Below are 21,229 nucleotides of genomic sequence, written 5' to 3' on the forward strand. Positions count from 1 at the left end.
ATCCTCAAAGATCCCTTCTAATAGTAACCTATCCAACTTGTAGATCCTGCAGCCAATATTCTCAGATAGTCTGGTCTCCATGGACCTGATTATCACAAGTGGAGTGCAGTGATGACTCGTGTCTGATATATGGATTCCATTTTCCGAGCATAGATCTGAGTTCTCATCCGTATTGTGTTCTTTCTTTCCCTTTCTCTTTTGTCTCGTGTTTCAACTATTTAGTACAGCATATGTTTATGCTTCCATTGCTGCCTCACTTCTAACAGTATCCTCAAAGATCCCTTCTAATAGTAACCTATCCAACTTGTAGATCCTGCAGCCAATATTCTCAGATAGTCTGGTTGTGACTGATGAACATATTGTACTAGGAATGATCAATCTGATGAATGCTCAATGAAGAAGACCGTGTATAGAAATGAGAATGCTACAAAGAGGCCTCAAGCATTTAGGTCTCCAAGACTAGAGCAAGGGTAAGCTGAGAGAGGCGTCAGAGACTCTAAGAGAGTGTGTGTCGTGCCCGCGACAAATCTTGTAGGCAACAGGAGCAGTCCACCAACAAAGATGATGTTGCACTAGTCACTGAATGGAAACAGAACGCAATCCACCACAGCAATCTAGATATGGAAAAGTCTCTAGGGCTAACAGCACAGCAATAAGAGGCTAAAACATAACTGATATGATGGGGCAGCTAATGACATAGATTGGCAGCAATAAAATGCAGCCTCTATGGCTGTCATGGAGGACTAAGATTTTTTCACTCCGTGGTTACATTGACTGGAAGCCCGCATAGTGAGAATTTTTTGAGGCAAAACTAGATGCTCATCATCAAAGAAACAAACCAGGAGTCAGTGAACCTATACAATCAAGCTCTCCAAAATCTAAATGTAGCAACTACTAAATTTTAGGATGTTAGTATTTTTGAACGTCGCTCAAATGGAAATCCTAGGCTCCGAAATTTTACAAGCAACAATTTTGTCTTCAACAACTATCTCAAATTATTAACCATTTGAGAGATTTTTAGAGTAGAATGTTTAGAAGTTTCTTTCTCTAGTGACATGTGGCATCTAGAATAGCACATGTATCATTTTGAAGAGACAAGTGTCCCTACACTTGCCATTTTGCTCAATACTTGCCATTTTCAACAAAACACTTGTCATTTGTGGCCTTTACTTTCCACTTTTGAGCACTCAAGCTACACACCTATATATTGAAGGTCTCTCTCTTTATTTTCAACAAACTAACACTAAATTTCAGCCACATGCTTATTTAGCACTTATTTAAGAAGCTCTTTTCACTTAGCTTGATTAAGTCCAAGTATTAAAGAAGAAAATTAATGTGCTACCCTAAGTATACAAAGAGTTTTGAAACCCTAATTTTCAGAATTATAGCAAATCAATACACGATTCAAGCACTTGGTTCCACTCTCAACATGGTGTCATCTCTCTCTCTCTCTCTCTCTCTCTCTCTCTCTCTCTCTCTCTCTCTCTCTAAATTTCATGCTGATAAATTGTTCAAGTTGGATAGTTCAAAGTATTGTCATTTATCACGTTCTTTCAACTTACATGATGCAAACACTACATTTAAGAGCTCCCAAGGCTCGCGATGGTAAATTGAGACACCACACTGGCTAGACATGCAAGCTAAGTGTCTCACAACAGCTCAAGGCACTTTGGCGCAAACTGGTAATGGCAATAGCAATAAGGTTAATGGTGAAGGCCGAGGCAAGATGGTATGATCAAGATAACGTTTACAAGTGCGAATGCCCAAGACATTTCCTTTTACAAAGATTTTTGGGCCTTTTGATCTATATCAACTATATCTTTTCTGTTAAAATAATTTGGAGTTGTTTTTGTGGAGTTCAATTATGCCCTAATTCAAGATAATTTGAGAGTAATTAGCCCAAACATATGCTTAAGCCCCAAGGTAGGAATAGAGAGAGTGAGAGTATAGCTCCACCTTCATGTACAAAAAAGGTCTCGCCCCAAAGAAACCACAAACGAGACCAAGGGTATTACACTCAATTGTAAATAAATGCTAGGGTAAGGCCAACAAAGATAGGTGCAAAAATGTACAACAATGGAACATGGTGCTATGAGCATGACACGTAGGCTTAATAAAAAAGCAAGTTGTTTCTTGCATACATCTCACGCAAACAAAAGATGATGATTCAATGGAGAATTGACACCATTATGGTAACAAGATTAAAAACAGCACAGTATATTTTGATTACAAGATTGATATATAAGAAAGAGATATAGGACAAGACTTGGATACAAGACAAGACTGGAGTACAAGACATAAACTGGAAGCAAACTTGCCTCACAAGAGCCTCACAACTAGTATTGGCAAGACTACAAAACAAGACTTCTAGTCCAACTCTAAGCAATGACATAAACCTTGATGACATCAACGACGATATAAGCACTTCTGGCATGTACGATCCTCTAAAAGACTAATTCAAAGAAAGCTTCTAGAATTTCTTTCTAGAATGTTTATATACTTTCTAGAGAAATCTACAGCCTTCTAGAATCTAATATTCATAACATTACACCCTCTAACAAAAAACTCTAGCAAAAAGGAAGCTTTTAGAATTTCTTTTTAGAATGTTCATACACTCTAGAGAAAGCCTTCTAGAATCTAATATTCATAATATTACACCCTCTAGCAAAAAACTCTACGAGAAGCAATGTTGCTTCTTGCTAAGGAAATAAGTTTTGATGGATGTTATCGATGAGACTCTCGAAAAGTGCTCCTTGCAGGTTGAAGTAAGGTTTCCACACTTGTTCACTTGCATCATAACCTTTCCAAGTACTGCAGTCATCCCTATGAGATCCTTGAAACAAGGATTTTATGAAGTTTGTATTTTGGTTGACCATTTAACTCTTTGGATGCTGGTTGTAGCAAAGATCTTCCTTGGGTACATGGTGCCAAGCCTAAAACAAGGAAAGCTGGATAAATCTTCATAGAATATGGTTGCTAGAATCGAAAGTAATTGGATTGACTTACCCAATAATCTTAAACGTCTAAGTTTTTAGCGCGACACAAGGCTGCATTTTCAACGTTCAAGTACAAGCAAGTGGGTTGCACATCAAAAAAAGGCTGAGGCGAGCATGGGCGTGCGAGAAAAGAGAAGATTTGCTGAAGCTGTTGTTGTTTTTCTGCTGTTCGAGAAGGAAGAAGGCTGTGTTTTTGGCCTTCAAGTGCAGATTTTATCTTTTCATCACCTCCGGCGGCTGAAGAAGGATCGGTATGCAAAGACAAGAGCCCTAGCAGGTTGCCTTCACATAGTCAGAGGGGGTTTCTTTTACATTTTTACAGGCATTGCAGGTGAAGATGTCTATAGAGACTAACGTGGAGGACTGGAAGGTGCCTATCTTACCGGCTCTTCCATCATATCAAAAGCTCGATGGTGACAATTACCGCATATGGCGTGTGATGATGTTGGCCATATTGGAGTCTTATGATTTGGCAGAGCTTGTGATGGAGGAGATCAACCGGCCCCTCGGTGAGAGATGAGTCCAAACTCTCTTCCAATGCTCGTGCGGAGTTGACCAAAGCCGAGTCTCATTGGGACAAACTGAATGCCAGGATTCGTTCTTTCCTTTTTTTATCTTGTACAACAGCCATGATAGCCCATATAGAGCACTTGACAGCAGCTCAGGAGATATGGCTGGGACTTGACTAGATGCACAATCGGATGACCCTTATGAAGAGGGTTTCTTTGGAGGTGCATATGCAAATCTTGTCCGTGAATAAGTCTTTGTTGCTTCGGGAACACATCAACAAGCTTCGGCAGCTTCAGATGCAGGTTCAAAATGCGGGGAAGCCCATTTCCTCCAAAGACGCGATCACTTTATTGTCCCAATTGCCGCCACAATTCGATACTTTTTATTCCACTCTTATTGCTTCAAGGCGGGAGTCAACTCTTCGTTGGGAAGAGTTGGTTCCTATGGACTTGGACCAAGAGGAAATTTTGAAGGGACAAAATGCTTCCAAATGGGAGATATTGATTGGTCAAGCCTCTCAGAACCAAAAGAAAAAGGAGGAGGACAACAAAACCAAGAAGGACAAAGAGAAAGAATCGACATGCTATATTTGTGGTAAGACCGGCCATTGGAAGAAGGATTGCCCCGACAAGGACCCTCATTAGCTACTTTTCTACACTTAGCGGTCATTGAGGACTCTACACCGAAGACTTCTGAAACTGCAATGACAACTCCTCGAGCTCGAGAGTGGATCATGGACAGTGGTGCCTCACAGTACATGACTCCTTCACCCGTTGGTGTAGCCCATTTGCGACCCTCGCGTAGGGAGATTCTTATAGGAGACAGCTCTTCTATGTCTATTGCTGCACAGGGTGAGATGCAACTGATTCCAAATGGACACGGTGGTATCCACACTTTCGAGGTGTTGCATGTGCCAGGTTTAGGATATCATTTGCTTTCAGTCCATAAGATTTGTTCTCTTGGTCTCTTGGTGGAGTTTGAATGTTCGAGTTCTTGATCGTGGATCAAGGAAGGCTCTCTCTTCAAGGTATGAGGAGAATGGCATCTACAAATTGAAGTCTTCTTCCGCTCTTACCTCTCAGACACAGTCCAACCTATGGCATGCTCGGTTTGGCCACCTGAACTATTGAGTATCTTCAAAAGGCGTCACGAGGACCGCTTGTTCAAGGTTTGCCTAACATAGTGGTGAGCCAGCAGCCATGTGTCTCCTACATTCATGGGAAACAGCATAGGGATGCTATTCCCAACAAAGCTTGTATCTACGGATCTTTGCAGCCCAATGAAGAATGAGTCCTTGAAGGGGAGCTTGTACTTCATGATGATCGTAGATGACTACAGCAAGATGACATGGGCCTACTTCTTGACGCTGAAATCCCAAGCTTTCTCCCACTTCAAGGATTATCTTCTCTTCAAGGAGAACAGATCTAGCCGGAGATTGAAGACCTTGCGATCAAAAAAGAGTGGTGAATTTGTTTCTAATGAGTTTGCTCGTTTTTGTGCAGATAAAGACATTCACTAGGAGTATGCTAATACCGACACTCAAGAGAATGGCACTTTGGAGCGGAAGAACAGAAGTGTGATCGAGATCGCATGCACCATGATGCGGGAGCTGGATTGCCTCGAAATGAACCGCAAGATGCCGAAACACCAGTCTGCCATTTCCCTTTCGGTCAGGTGTTCAAGGCTCTTTGGACAAGCTCAAGGCTCGCCTTGTTGCTGAAGGTTTTGCACAACGCACAGGTGTTGACTTCCATGATACTTTTGCCCCTACAGATCGCATGGCAACTATTCGTGCTGTCCTTGCCTTGGCTAGTCACAGGAGATGGCCTATTTTCCATTTGGATGTAAAGTTGGCCTTCTTGAATGGTGATTTGAAAGAGGAGATCTATGTAGAGCAACCTCCCGGCTTTGGTTCCTCAGATGGGCAAGTTTACAAGTTGAAGAAGGCCTTGTATGGCCTGAAGTAGACTCCACGTGCTTGCAACGAGAGATTGATTTGTTTCTCCAAGCCAAGTTGGGATATCGGCACTCTAGGGCCAATCCGCAGCTTTATGTGCACACTTCTGAGGGTAGTCGTGTGATGTTTGTTTTGTATGTTGATGACTTGATTATTGCAAGTGCTCATATCCAAAAGGTCAAAGAGACAAAGGCAGCCCTACACTAGAAGTTCAAGATGACAGATTTAGGACTTCTCCATTTCTTTTTGGGCCATGAGATTTATCAATCTCAGAGGGGGATTTTCATCTCTCAGCAGAGATATGTATAAGAGCTCTTTGTGACTTTTGAGATGGAGGATTGTCGATCTATTTCTACTTCTATGGATCCGAACTAGAAGGCCACTTCACACACAAATTCTCCTTTGGCGGATGCTACTCCCTACTGTCAGTTGATTGGCTCATTGATTTGGCTCCTCAACACACGGGTTGATCTACGTTTCGTTGTAGGTCTCTTGGCTAGGTTCATGAGTGCACCTCACCAGGTGCATTAGCAGACTGCTGAAAGGATACTACAATATCTGAGGGGGTCCTCCGATTTAGGTATTCATTATCCAATAGGTACAGGTGCTTTTGAACTTGTTCTTGCAAGTTGATTGGTTCAAATTGGGCTAGCGATGTGGATCAAAGGCGGTCTACTACAAGTTATCGTTTTACCTTGGGTGCTGGTGTTATCTCTTGGAGTAGCAAGAAGCAGCCCACAGTAGCCCTATCTTCAATTGAGATAAAGTATCGGGCTGCGTCTTCTACCACATGTGAGACTATGTGGCTTCGGCGGTTGTTGTTGGAGCTTGGCTGGCCCCAAACTCATTTTACTATCTTGCGTGCGACAATGAGAGTTGTATTGCTTTGGCACGGAATCCCATATTCCATGCCCGAACGAAGCACAGAGTTCCAATACCACTTCATTAGGAAGAAGCTTCTGGATGCAACTATAGATGTGGAGTACTACAAGACAGAGGACAATCTTGCAGATTTGTTCACAAAGGCGCTTCCCCAAGCTCTTCTTCGAAGACATGCCAGATCCCTTAGCCTTATGACTTGTCCAGGATCTGAGAGGGGGTGTTAGAGATTGTCATTCTCTGGACAGCCAAAAGTGTTACAGTGTGCAAAGCATATCAGAGCAAGAGACACGTCATCGCTGCCAGGGAAAATGCCACGTGGCAGTTTGCAGTCGGACAATTCTGCACCAGTCGGTTGCATTTAATGCAACCAACCTAGTCATTATTTGGCATTTCTTTTTTGCAATATATAACAGCTCTCCAGTACACAGATTTCAGCCTGTTGGTGACACAGAGAGCACTCGAGGCTGACCGAGATCGAGGTCCTCAAGGTGGAGACATACGCAGATATTCTCTCTGCACCCGTGTATAATTTTGCATCCTTGTACAACATTCTTCACTATAGATTTTCTGTGTTTCACTGCCTCTTTCTCTCTCTCTGTTCACTCTTTATCACAGTCATTTGCTTCCACATTGCTTCACTCTGAATCTCTAACATGTACAACAAATGTTGTACACAATATTGATGTGCATTGTGCTTATATTTGTTTTTGTATGGCTAATTCTTCATGAATATTCAATAATTTTGTACTAAATCTTTGGTGACTAGATTGTTTATTTGATGACATGCGTGAATATCCATTCTAGGATGATGTTCGTAGTTGGCAATGAATGGCATATATTGGATAGAAGTATGAAAATTATTGTTGCAAACAAACTCAACCAAAGGTAGCACATCCATTATGGCAGTTAATTGTGCAACGAAGATACTGCTCTAAGACTTCACCATCTCTGTTTGTCCATTGCTTTAAACTCCATATGAGCTACGGCCCATGATCTAAGGACAATGTCATTGCGCAATCCATGGTAACTATAGATATTTACAAGGAAGTTGAGCTAAAACACACTTTACAGCTGATAAGCATTTCTAAGCAACCCCAAAACACGCTTAATTAATGAAAAATGCAAATTTGGTACATGGTTCGAGAGAGTTTCAATGGTCCCCCAAAACCTAATTCTTTGGGGCACCCTTCAACATCTATAAATAGACGATTTGCCCACCATTCGCCTAATCCTTTTCTGCAGGTTCCTCACTCTAACGTGTGGATTTCAACCATCAACCATCTATCATCTGCTGTTCAGCCATGACTGACTGCAACCTATCACTATCCAACCTAGGTAGCCTATTTTCAGCCGTTGCCTTGCTGTTTGGAGGTCTCCTTTGTTGCATCGTTGTAGCACCTGATTAGCTTGCGTTTTCAACATCTGGTGCCAAATGACAAGCTGCTGCTATCTCTCCACCACACCACTGCTACAATACTTGCGTTTTTGCTGTCCAACAAAGCCATCTACATCAGCAAAGACCTCTCCTGTTGTCATCTCAGCTCCCTGACACTTTGCTGATCAATATTTGGAGTTTCCCGCACTGCGACATTCCGACTAGTAGTTACTACACTTAGGATCCGTCTTCGGTGGATGTCACTCTCCGACACTACATTGCTTTGCCATTGGACATTCTGTACTTTTACATTCATTTACAACATTCATTCACTTCACAGTTTCTTCTCTTTGTGTTTGTCTCTATGTTTGAGTTTTGAGTTTCTGTGTTTGGCGTTTTGCATTTAGGGTTTGAGTTTTGCTTGTCTCTATTAAAGTCTTTGTGTTTCGATCTTGGTCATACATGTTGTGTTTCCTCAACACAAACCCTAGCATATTTTCATAGGAAGATCCTTGTTCTTCGTTCCTAATTGATTACTTTGGATGTCAAATGAAATGTACCATGTTTGTGGATCTCTTAACCACTACAAGAATAGAGTTGAAAGCTACCAAAAATTCAATTTGATAAGTTCAATTATCTTTTTTACTCAAAATATCTTGCTATTGGAGAATCATGTCTCTCTTGAAATATTTTCAATTTGGTTGCTTCTAATAGTACGTAGAAGTCCCTTGTAATAGAGCAGCCCATAAACTTTCTCTAAATCTTCAAAACTATTTTCTCTTTCTTGTTATAGTTGGTGTTTGATATCTAGAGCAAAAGGGTCATGAGCAAGTTCTTTCTTTACTTGGAGAAGAAAGGTAGAGTTATTGGGGATCTTACTAATTATTATAGGTAGCTTGAATTGAGCTTTAAAAATGCATTATAAACTGATTACCTCTTTAAAACAGCCCCAAAATGTAAATTACCTATTTATTAAATGGTGCACGGTCTTAGAGAGTACATGTGACCCATAAGCTAAACCCTAATTTGGGAGGAACCACTCATCTATAAATAGGCACGCTGCCCATCACTTGAGTCTCACCCCTTTTCTTGCATGTTTCAGCCACCAAATCTCCCTCCACTAGCTATCTAGCCCTTCATGACTATTGCCACCTCAGTAACCACCATTGGCACCCTCTATTGCCAAGAACCAATGGCTAATTTCCACGCCTCCCATCAGCTGCCTTTATAGTCTGAGCAAGCCGCCTTGCTGTCCAACCACTTCCAGTGCATGCTGCAGTTTGTGTTTACTGCAGTGCTGACCCAATCAACATCGTCTTCACCTTCCTCTAGTGTCACCTAGCTTCCTACAACCTCCAGTGATCTGCTGCCATCATCTTCAAGCAATTAAATTGCTGTGTTTACCAATTTCAGCGCCCAGACTGCTGTGTTTTGGTTTCTGGCCTGCTGCCCTTCCACTTTCAGCATCATCTCAACTCGGACTAATGGTTACAGCACTTGAGATCCATCTCCAATGGACATCATACTCCAGCACAAACAACCTAGGAGACTCAATTCAGTATCAGTATAGATTAGGAAAAAAATCTTTATGATCAAAGATGTTCCACAAGATAATCCTTCATCCTTCGCTTCATTTGAGTATGAGTTTGGTTTGTCTCATTCACCTTCGCATTTCCCGCCCTTCCCTCCCACTTTCACTTCACGTTTAAATTCACACGCATTCAATTTAGACCCTTACTTTAGACCTAAAATAGGTTATCCAGTCTTAGCTCGCATTGTCTTTGATGTCCTTTTTTGAAGGAAAAAGGGAGTAGTAATGCCCAAACCTCACAAGGACATCCTTATAATCAAGATCCTAGACCGACCATGTTTGTATGCTCTTTTCCATGGAAGAATCATTGACGATGCATAGATTAGGGATGCATGGTTCCATTTAGTTGCATGCATAAAGACTTTGGCTCCAATATTAACTGGTTGCAGACGCTTCTTCTTGTCTCAATGTCCTTTGCCTTTGCTCTACCCTTCAAGGTCTCCAATCAATGTCTAGGTTGTATAACTCTAGCCAATCACAACTAAATCTATTGGGCAACAAATAAATTAAACACTACCCTAGATGCTTGCTTACTCAAGATTGCTTCCATAAGCAAGGTTTCATACTTCACATCTCCAAAAGCAAGTAGTCGTGTCAATAGCCCCTACAAACATTAGACATGACTCTTTCAGAAGCGTGACATGAATTTTCAATTATCTAAGAAGGGAATTTATCAAGGTTGCCAAGGTACTAGTATGGCAACCCTTGTGGGAAATAAGGATATGTGAACCGCTAGGATGGATTTGAAAAGACTACAAGCTAAAGCCACACAAAAAGAACACTCCTAAGTCTCCTCTCACGCACTTGTCTTTGCAACAACCAGCTCTCTCTCTCTCTCTCTCTCTCTCTCTCTCTCTCTCTCTCTCTCTCACAAAAAAAATTACACAAGAAGAGAGGAAAATGTAAAAAAGAGATGAGAACACTAAAAAGCAATATGAAGGTGATGAACTCAGCCTACAATGTGTGGTTGCAATGAGGAGGTGGGAAGAATGAAGGCAGAACACGAAAAGAAGTCTAATGACTAATGAGAGGATCAACCCATTAGCAAAGTGACCTAAACATAGGCAGCAAGACCTAAAATAGATCTAGAAAGGCATCTCACACCCAAAAATAAAAACATTGTACAAAAATGGACCAAATAAGAACAAACTAACCAAATCTAACTAACATTGGATAGAGCTCCTAATGTGCCTCATTAGCTCAATGTAGGCCTCGCAACAAGGAGATGACCATGACTACTAATAGCTTTGTGGAGACTCACAAACTTATCTTTAGTAGAGTCGAGGACGCTCTCTTCTTTACCATAAAACCATAAAACTAGAAAGTAAAGATTGAGATACTTGATGGGGACAAAGCTTTAATCCTTCTCTCAAGACTCACAAGCTTCTCTTTCAAAGGTTAGGCCGGCTCTCTTCTTTACTCCAATTGGATGGCTATTCACTTGAAATTTAGTAGTAGTTTTTTGTACCTGAACTTTACTTAAACCAGCTCCTTGAACCATAGCCACACAAAATGGGAAATGGGACACGGAAAGGTTATGGAAACATCCATAAAACCATAAAAGTAGAAATGAAAGATAGAGATGCTTGATGGAAACAAAGCTTCAATTCATCTCATCAAGATTGACAAGCTTCTCTTTTATAGGCTAGGCCAGCTCTCTTCTTAACTACTCCATGCGGTTAAGTAGTTAAGAAGTTTTGATCCTTAGCCTTAGTAAAATTCGCTCCCTTGAACTTCGTTCATCAATGAACTCTACCCTTATGGCCAATAGGCACACTGCTCTTGAAGTTCCATAGTCTTACAAGACATTTTAGAGCTACAATATTCACCCTAATACACGGCATAACTAAAAATTTTCAAATATTGAAACATCTTAAGCCTTTAGCCATTTCATATTCCACACCTATTGAAGCACATTTCATGATGTCCCTACTTCATACCTTCCAATATCAACTTTTGAAGGCCTCATGACCTCCACTCTTATTAAACTCCATAGGTAGGTCTCCTTTGTTTGAATTCTGGTTTATACTCCCACTTAGGTCGCATTTTTCACTAGGTTGATTGTAAACGCACAAGCCTGTTAGAGAGTCATTCCCTGGACAGCCGTGGGCAGAGCAGTATGGCCAAAGTGTCATGTCAGCAATCATAGAGGACACATCAGCAGTACGGCAAGATGCCGTGTCAGCAGGTCGGACAAGGTGCCACGTGGCACAGTTTGCACTGCTGGCCAGCAGTTGCAGCAGTCGAACAGATTTATGTCAGTCGGCTAGCAGTCCCTTAGCACATTGTGATCATATTCTGATCTTGAGATCTGTTGGCTGAGACAGATTGTGCTCGGCGGGCTGACGGAGATCGAGGTCATCAAGTCCGAGACATACGCAGACATTTCCTCTGCCCCCTTCTGTATTTCTGCACTCTTATACAGCATATTACACCGCAGATTTTCTGCATTTACACTCTCCTTTTCTCTCTCTCTCTCCTCTCTGTGTTCACTCTCTCTCAGTCTTTGTCCTGCGCTTTCGCATCGCTGCGCTCTGACATGGTATTAGAGCGGTGAAGATGGACTAATTGAGGGCTGAACCTATCTGAAGAGGAGATTTCAACGCAACACAAGGCTGCATTTCCAGGATTTGAGGGCGAGCGGGAGGGCTGCGCATCGGATCAAGGCTGAAGCAAGCATGGGCGTGCGGGAAAGGAGTCTAATCAGTGAATTTGCTGCAGGTTATTGCTGTTCAAAGGGGAGGAAGGCTGCGCTTGAGGCCTTCCATTGCAGATTTTACCTTTTCATCGCCTCTAGCGGGTGAAGAAGGTTTGGGCAGCGGAGAAACCAGCCCTAGAAGGCTGCGTTTTCACAGTCAAAGGGGGCTGATTTTGCGCTTGTGCAAATATTTCAGGTTAACATGTCTACAGAGACTGATTTGGAGTTCCAAGAGATAATGGACAGGAAGGTAATTGTCCTACCGGCTCTTCCATCAAATCAAAAGCTTGATTGTGACAATTACCGCATCTGGCGGGTGATGATGTTGGCCATTTTCGAGTCTTATGATTTGGCGGAATTGGTGATGGAGGAGATTAACAGGCCCTCAGTGAGGGATGAGTCCAAACTCTCTTCCAATACTCACGCGGAGTTGACCTAGGCACACTCTCATTGGGACAAATTGAATGCCAGGATTCGATCTTTTTTGTTTCTGTCTTGCACTACAACCATGATAGCTCATATCGAGCACTTGACGATGACTTGCGAGATATGGCTGGAGCTCGATCAGATGTACAACCGGATGACCCTGATGAAGAGGGTTTCTTTGGAGGTGCAAATGCGGACCTTGTCCGTGAATAAGACTTCTTGTCTTTGTCGGGGCAATCCTTCTTCCAATGACCGTCTTTCCACAAATATGGCAAGTCGATTCCTTCTCCTTGTCCTTCTTGGATTTGTTGTCCTCCTCCTTCTTCTTTTGGTCCTTCCCCTTCTTTTGAGAGGCTTGACCAACCAATGCCTCCGATTTGGAAGCACTTTGACACTTTAATTGTTCCTCTTGGTCCAAGACCATAGGAACCAACTCTTCCCACCGAAGAGTCGATTCCTGCCTTGATGCAATAAGAGTGGAATAAAAGGTACCGAATCGTGGCGGCAACTGGGATAGTAAAGTGATTGCCATGTCTTCGGAGGAAATAGGCTTCCCCGCATTTTGAACCTGCATCTGAAGTTGCCGAAGCTTGTTGATGAAGGACACGAAGGATTTTGGAGCGGTAGATGCACCCTCATCAGCTCTTTTTCTACACTTAACAGTCATTGAGGACTCTACACCGAAGACTTCTGATGCTGCGATGACAGCTCCCCAAGCTCGTGAGTGGATTGTGGACAGTGGTGCCTCCCGGCACATGACTCCTCCTCCCGTTGGTGTTGCCCATTTGCGACCTTCGTGTGGGCAGATTCTCATTGGAGACAGCTCTCTTGTGTCTATTGCTGCGCGGGGTGAGATGCAGCTTATTCCAAATGGACATGGTGATACCCACACTTCTGAGGTGTTGCATATGCCAGGTTTGGGGTATCATTTACTTTCGGTCTATAAGATTTGTGCTCTTGGCCTCTTGGTGAAGTTTGACAGTGATACTGTTCGAGTCCTTGATCGTGGATCGAGGGATTCTCTTTGCAAGGTATGAGGAGAATGGCGTCTACAAATTTAAGTCTTCTTCACCTCTTACTTCTCTTCTTCTTACTTCTAAGACACAGTCCAAGTTATGGCATGCTCGGTTTGGCCACCTGAACTACAAGTACCTTTGGAAGGCGTCTCGAGGGTCGTTTGTCCGAGGTTTGCCAAACACAGTGGTAAGCCATCAGCTATGTGTCTCCTGCATTCGTGGGAAACTGCATCGGGATACGATTCCCAACAAAGCTTCTAGGCGCTCTACTTCACCCATGGAGCTTGTATCTACGGATCTTTGTGGTTCAATGAGGACCAAGTCCTTGAAGGAGAGCTTGTACTTCATGTTGATCGTAGATGACTACAACAGGATGACTTGGGCCTATTTCTTAACTTTGAAGCACTTCAAGGATTGACTTCTCTTTGAAGAGAACTGTTCTGGCCGGCGACTGAAGACCTTGCATTCAGACAAGGGAGATGAATTTATGTCTAATGAGTTTGCTCGTTTTTGTGCAAATAGGGGCATTCACCAGGAGTTTGCTAACACCAACACTCCCCAAGAGAATGGCATTTTGGAGCGGAAGAACCGAAGTGTGATCGAGATGGCGTGCACCATGATGGAGCACCAACAGACACCTCAGTTTCTGTGGGCCGAGGCAATGGCTACCGCAGTTCACATCCTCAATCGATCTCCCACTTCGGCCGTTGACAAGATGACACATTTTGAGGCTTACTTCGGGACTAAGCCTGATGTCTCTTATTTTAGGATCTTTGGGTGTGACGCTTATGTGCACATTCCGAAGACGCAGCGTGATAAGTTCGAGGCGGCTTCCTGACGACAAATTTTTGTTGGCTATAGCTCCTAGTCCCAAGGTTATCATTTGTTTGATCCCGTCAAGCGGAATGTCTACACGAGCCTAGATATGCGGTTCGTGGAAGTTCCAGCCACAGAGGAGGGAGAGGAGCACCCCATCCTTGGAGATCCAGGGGAGAGTTGGACTCCCAAGACAGTTCCTTTGGAATGAGAGCCTCTTGATGGAGATTCTTCTTCTCATTCACAGTCTTCTCTTCCACCAGCCACCCCCGAGGAGCTTCCGCCGGTGGAAGTTCCTAAGTCTTCAGCAGATGGAGAGCAACGGGGAGAAGTTCGTCCTCCTCCCCGTTGGGCCCGTGACACTCCAAGATTTAGGGATCGAGGGGGTCCCTAAGGAATAGGAACCGCAAGATGGACCGCAGAGGTTACGGAGGAACCAAGCATATTCTTCGGAGCTTGTTTGCCCCAACTATTGTTTGCTGACCCGTGTTATGCAGGATCGAGAGCCCACTTCAGTGAAGGAGGCTTTGCAGTCTGATCATTGGCAGAAGGCCATGGAAGCCAAGTTGGAGGCTATTGAGAGGAATGGCACTTGGTCTCTTATGCCTCGTCCCTCTCACAAGAAGGTGATTGGTGTCAAGTGGGTCTTCAAGACCAAGTACCTTAGCGATGGTTCTTTGGACAAGCACAAGGCTCACCTTGTTGCTAAAGGTTTTGCTTAGTGCCCAGGCATTGATTTCCATGATACTTTTGCCCCCACTGCTCGTATGGCGACTATTCGAGCTGTTCTTGTCTTGGCTGGCCATAGGAGATGGCCTATCTATCAGTTAGATGTGAAGTTGGCCTTTCTGAATGGTGACTTGCAGAAGGAGATCTATGTTGAGCACCTCCTAGCTTTGGATCCTCGATGGGAAAGTTTACAGGTTGAAGAAGAACTTGTATGGCCTCAAGCAGGCTCCACGTACATGGAACGAGAAGGTTGATTCGTTTCTTCAGTTGAAGTTGGGATATCGGCGCTCTAAGGCCGATCCACAGTTTTATGTGCACACTTCCAAGGTTGGTCGTGTATTGTTTGTGTTGTAGGTTGATAATTTGATTCTGATAGGGGATCATGCACAGGTCCTAGAGACCAAGACAACTTTACATCAAGCATTCGAGATGACGGATTTGGAGCTTCTTCATTTCTTCTTGGGTCACGAGATTTATCAATCTCAGAGGGGGATTTTCATCTCTCAGCAGAGGTACATTCAAGAGCTCTTGGTGACTTTTGAGATGGAGACTCGTTGGCCCATTACTACTCCTATGGATCCGAATTGAAAGGCCACTTCACACTCAGATTCTCCCCTGATGGATGCTTCACGCTACCATCACTTGATTGGATCCTTGATTTGGCTTCTCAACACTCGTGTTGATCTTTGTTTTGCTGTGGGTCTTTTGGCAGGGTTCATAACTGAACCCCAACAAGTGCATTGGTAGGCTGCCCTGAGGATTCTTCGGTATTTGAGGGGGACCTCTGACTTAGGGATTTCTTACCCCACAGGTACAGATGCTTCAGATCTGGTTCTTGCAGGTTGGAGTGACTTGGATTGGGCTGGCGATGTGGACCACCGACGGTCTACTACAAGCTATTAACATGCTAAATTAGCCACTTAAACAGCCCCAAAAAGCTTAATTAATGAAAACACTAAAATGGTGTGCAATTCAAGAGAGTTTTTAAACGGTGTGCAATATGAGGTCCCAAAACTTTCTATAAATAGCCAGGCTGCGCTACATTCAGCCCAATCTCATTTTTGCAAGCTTCAAGCCCTCTAGCTCCGCCCCTCACACCCTGTTCATAAAGGACAACGCATTACATGCTAAATTAGCCACTTAAACAACCCCAAAATGTTTAATTCATGAAAACCCTAAAATGGTGCACAATTCAAGAGAGTTTTTAAACAATGCGCAATATGAAGTCCTAAAACTTCCTATAAATAGGTAGGTTACGCTCCATTCAGCCCAATCTCGTTTTTGCAAATTTCAAGCCCTCTAGCTTCACTGCCACACCCTGTTCGCGGAGGGCAACTCAACCGCAATTGCCCTTTGCTATCTACATCAGTCTAGTGCTTGTTTCCAGCCTCCCCTTCGTAGTTTACACTCCCTAGAGCTGTTGCCTAATGTCCTCTACCCCTCGGATGGCTGCATGTTAGATTGCCAATCAACTGCCTTGTATTTACTACTAATTTTAGCATGGTGACTATTCACACTGCTGCATTTGGCCCTTCCACCTACTGCCCTGCACTCAAATATCATCAAAAGGCGGCATTTGATCTTCCCAACTACCACCTAACAAACCACGTCATCATCAAAATTTGTTTGCTATTCTCTCTCCTCTATGTTTTAGGATCTGTCAAGAGTACAACACACTCTCCCACGCAGCACCTTTGCCTCAGTCCTGAAGACACGAGTTCAAAGTACAATTGTCATTGTTGCGCAATTTGTTTGTTGCATGAGCATTGTATACTTGGTATTAAATCATTCATTCACATTTCCCCTCTATTCATTATCTTTGAGTTACCCTATCCTTAACTGTGTTTTGTTGAGTTTATGCTTTGTCACACTTTTTCATTCATGTTTCTATGATAGGGTCTTTCTTCACATGGTATCTGAGCAAGGTTCTCTTCCATGAAACCTCGGCCTTTAATCTAGAAGCCCTTGTAAGAAGTAGGAAAAACAGGAGAGCAAGATGTCTTCAAACACAACTTCACCACATCATCATGATGCTCTGGAGCCTCGCACATCAAGACACATGACGAAGTGGACTTCACAGCTTGCTCCTCAATCCAACATGGTCAAAAAGTCTTTATCATGGAGTCCACAAACCATATGACATATCACAAACCGAATACAATCTCATTCTCATGTATCGCACTCAACAACAGATTGAAGATAAATTTGAGTTTTCCCCGTTAGATTCGATGCACCGGTCTAATGATTTTGCAGGATAGATGGAAGCTCCACAATGGACTGGCCATCCTAACATGAAAACTGGCATCGAGTACAAACCATTTCCCTCTCTACCACCATCATCTCTATCCTTACCTCTTTCAGCTTTTCCACACACTTCTCTACCTTCATTCACTCCTATGTTAGGTACATATGCTATGACTTCTCAATCTTTTGAGTTTACTTCCTCTTTTCTACAAGATATTTTTAACTCAAGAAAAGATAAACAAAAATCGCAAGAATCTATGGTGAGTGCTCCTTCATCTTTTCTTTCTGCATTTACATCTCATGGTCAATTTGATTTTGGTGATTCATCATTTACATTTAATGGACAAAAGGAACCTAATATATTTTCCATAACTACACAAATGACAAGTCCATTTAATCTCCCACCCTTTAGTTTTACTACACTATCCTTTCAACCTCTATTAAGTGCACCTTATGTCTTCACACATCACACTAGAGTGGTCCTTCACCCTTAGGCATGCCTTTTAGAACTTTACCTTTTTCTCAATCAGGTGGTGTCTCCGTGATGGAGATTCATCCTCCCATCCCCACACTTTAGGATTTTCCATAGCTTGGGAATGCCACTCAACCCTCACTGAGTGCGGATCAGTTGGTACCAAAGTTTGCCTCTGTGGCATTACTTAGTGGGCCTTCTCGTCATTTTGCCATACCCCAACCGCCTGTTGGACAAGACTTACATGTCTCATTGCCTCCACCTCCACCAACACCTAATGGAAACATCCATGTTCCCTTGCCTCTGCATCAATTAGCGCCCATTAGACATTATAAGCCTATTTCTATCTACCTACCTCCCCTTTCTACGTATCCCCCTCCATCACTTCCTTCTTATTCCACTTATCCAACACCTCATGGTTCTTCCTCCTCATCAACCAAACATACCTTCAATGATAAGACTCATTTTAATGGGTCGAACTTCACTACTTGGTCAAACTTGATGAGAAATGTCCTTGACTCCCAAAACCTACGGGATCTTGTGCAAGGCTTAGAACCCCAACCTAATCTCGCACTTGTTCCATACGAGGTTGTCCACTCGTGGACGGCTAAAAATACCTTCACTATTGTCGAGCTGATACAAAGCCTATAACCTAAATTTCATTCACAACTTCAGCATTTTGACTTAACATCTGAGCATTGAGTACACTTGATTGACCGCTATGAGGTTCAAGATAGACCCATTATATCAATTTGAATCATAATCTCCAAAACTTTAAAATCACTAACCAAGATGACTTCAATATCAAGTTGGCTAAGTATCGGCACCTTTTTACTGAGTTCTTTGCCATGGGGACTTCTCCTAAGTCCTTGGACAATCAAGTCACATTGTTTCTAACAAGCTACTAAGGAAATGCTTCCATTTTGTGCAATAGGATATTTCACAACTCACTATACCCACTTTCTATGGGTTGAGTGTCAGCTACTATATTACACTTTGTTATTTGATCAATTTCATAATTTGACCTCTATAAAGGGAGCTCTCATTGTTTCTTCTCAAAAGACAATAAGGAAAAGGTAAACATAATCAAAATCAATCTAGTGAGACCCAAGAAAACACCCACTCATCTCCAAATCCTAGGTGGAAAAATGTACCAAAGAAAATTAAAATCAGAATCAATCTAGTGAGACCAAAGGAAGCATCCACTCATCTCTAAAACCTAGGTGGAAAAAAGTACCAATGAAAAATCGATATTACCAACACTATCAAAACGCTAGCCACTTTGACAACGAGTGTCGATCAAAGGTAAAAGACACAGCATCAAAAACTAAGACTCAAACCTCCACCTCTTAGTTAGGCAACCCCCCCGCAAGAGAGGCAAGGTGGTCGCAACCCTCAGCAAGGGCAATGGCAAGACCAAACCCACGTTGCCACCGGTCAACCATCATAGTCAAAATCATTTTCGACGCCAAAGGACTTGTCCGACTAGTTTACAAAGGCCCACATCATCTCCATAGAGACATTTGAGATTGCGAGTCTCATCTACATCTACAAGTTGCCTCCTGACAAGGTGATTATAGAGGCCCACTCATCACAACCAAGTACTTTAACTACTCAACTTGTGGACAGTGGAGCTAGACATCATATGACCTCCATCAAGGACATTCCCATTTCTCGAGCCCTTGCAACCGAGCACGTCCAACTTGGAAACAACTCCTCAATCATGATTCAAGCTCACAATCACGTCAATTTTGGCGCTAATCAAAGCCTGTAGCAATGTCTATCACAGTGACCACAATCGAGATCCTTGACTCTCATACTAGTGTAGTAATTGCTTGCACTTAGGCACAACCTAGTGGCTTGTACTACATGACACAATTTCTTTCTAGGCCCACGGCCGAGGGCTTTGAGTTCTACCGCTCAAGCTTTAGCTATTACATGGGAGCCTACAAGCATTGAGCATCTTTGGTGTTTTTGCTTAGGACATCTCGAATATGACTCTATGAAGGAGTTGTCAACAAATGGTCGGCAGCCTTTCTCGGTTTTTTTGGGGGGGACACGGGCGGGGGGGGGGGGGGGGGGGGGGGGGAACACGGGGGGTGGGGGTGGGGGTGGGGAGGGAGGGGACCTTGTCACAAACTGTTCGGCAAGCTTTTTGTTTGGGGAATTGAGTTCCTTTTGGGGTTAAGCCCAGACGCCTCAACTAAGACAACAAGTACAGACACCAATGCCAGTTCTCCATGGTCCAAAGTCGGACAGAGCTGTCTATTCTAAAGGTGGCCAGGTGCATTTCGAAGCACTTTTTAGGGCTATATAAAGGTAGACTCTCTATGTCTAAGTTAGCTAGGGACAAAGCCATCATCAATGTAGGTTCAATAGTCTAGTTCCAGCTATATATGAGTCTGATGAAGGTGCATTTATGGCAAACTGTCAGAACAACAAACAATAACTTAGCTTTGATGGAACCGACTTTGAGACACAACCAAGACATACCATGCATAAAATGGAGATTGGCTTTTCATTATGAGGCATGTAATCGGAGGCATAATACACGTTACTAATAGCAATTGAAATACCTGTGCGCGAACAAGAAGATGACCGCTTGGTGGAAATACTGCTGCCTCATCAAGAATGCGGTAGGGTTGGCGAGCAACAAGCAACCGGGCTCAGGTTGGGGGAGAGCGTGAGCCCAAAGGTCGAGACTCTTCGTGGAGGGTTGAGACTGTGCAGCAGCAGCAGCCGCCCCTGCGGCTTCGTCCATGGCTGAAGTCTTCTGTAAAAGGCGCGCTCGAAAGGCGCGCCAGTCGGCCTGCTGCACTTTGGCGGATAGTTCATCTTCCTCTTCATCTGGGAATGATGCCATGACAGGCAGAGGCTGCCGCGCAGGCCGGGCTCTGGCATGGCGAAGGAGCGGCAGCGATGAAGAGCATGAACTCGGCGCTGAAGATAGAGAAGCAGAGGACACGGAGAGCGGGTTGAAAAAGGAGGATGGGCAGCATGCAGCCATTGTCGGGGCTATATTCCTAGGGCTATATGAATTCGCAGCGGCACATTGTTTTAGCCCGTGCCATAGTCCTGGTTGCGTGGACAAGGCTAAATGCTGCTCAACACGAGGCATGGTTGCCAATGCTGATTTATTCAAACTAGCGGCATTTGTGGCCACTTATTATCTTGTTTACTATTAGTTAATAACGCAGGGCCGGGGTGGGCGGGTGCCACATGGCCCCCAGCGCAACTTCAGCCCCTGACAATTCCCACGTCCTCGACCTTGCCCACATCTGTCGTATGTGAGCGTTCCTCCTATCCCATAAGTAGAAAGGCGGATACAGGAGATCAGAGACTCTAAAATGAAGGGGTGGGACGACTCTCATTCTCTACGCTCCCACGGGCTTAGACGACAGAATCGTCCCGTAAGGACTCATGAATACCACAAGTGTCCACGTCCGAGAACATCATTAGCTCGAAAATAGATAAACTGAGGACCCACGAGAACGTATTAATAAGTGATGGCATTATT

General features: G+C 43.5%; 1 protein-coding gene across 1 annotated transcript in view; it reads right to left on the reverse strand.

The window, feature by feature from the left end:
- Window positions 1-20,875, reverse strand: part of LOC148035545 (uncharacterized) — a 33,509-nt gene extending 12,634 nt beyond the window's left edge. Inside the window, exon 1 of the mRNA XM_087677500.1 lies at window positions 20,289-20,875. Coding sequence (XP_087533626.1) covers window positions 20,289-20,830 — 542 coding nt within the window. The 5' untranslated portion in view covers window positions 20,831-20,875. The remainder of the gene's footprint in view (window positions 1-20,288) is intronic.
- Between the last annotated feature and the right edge of the window lie 354 nt (window positions 20,876-21,229).

Source organism: Lygodium microphyllum, chromosome 5 (assembly GCF_053477565.2).
Source record: "Lygodium microphyllum isolate KBCC chromosome 5, Lygodium_microphyllum_v1.1.10, whole genome shotgun sequence".
NCBI classification, from domain to species: Eukaryota; Viridiplantae; Streptophyta; class Polypodiopsida; order Schizaeales; family Lygodiaceae; genus Lygodium; species Lygodium microphyllum.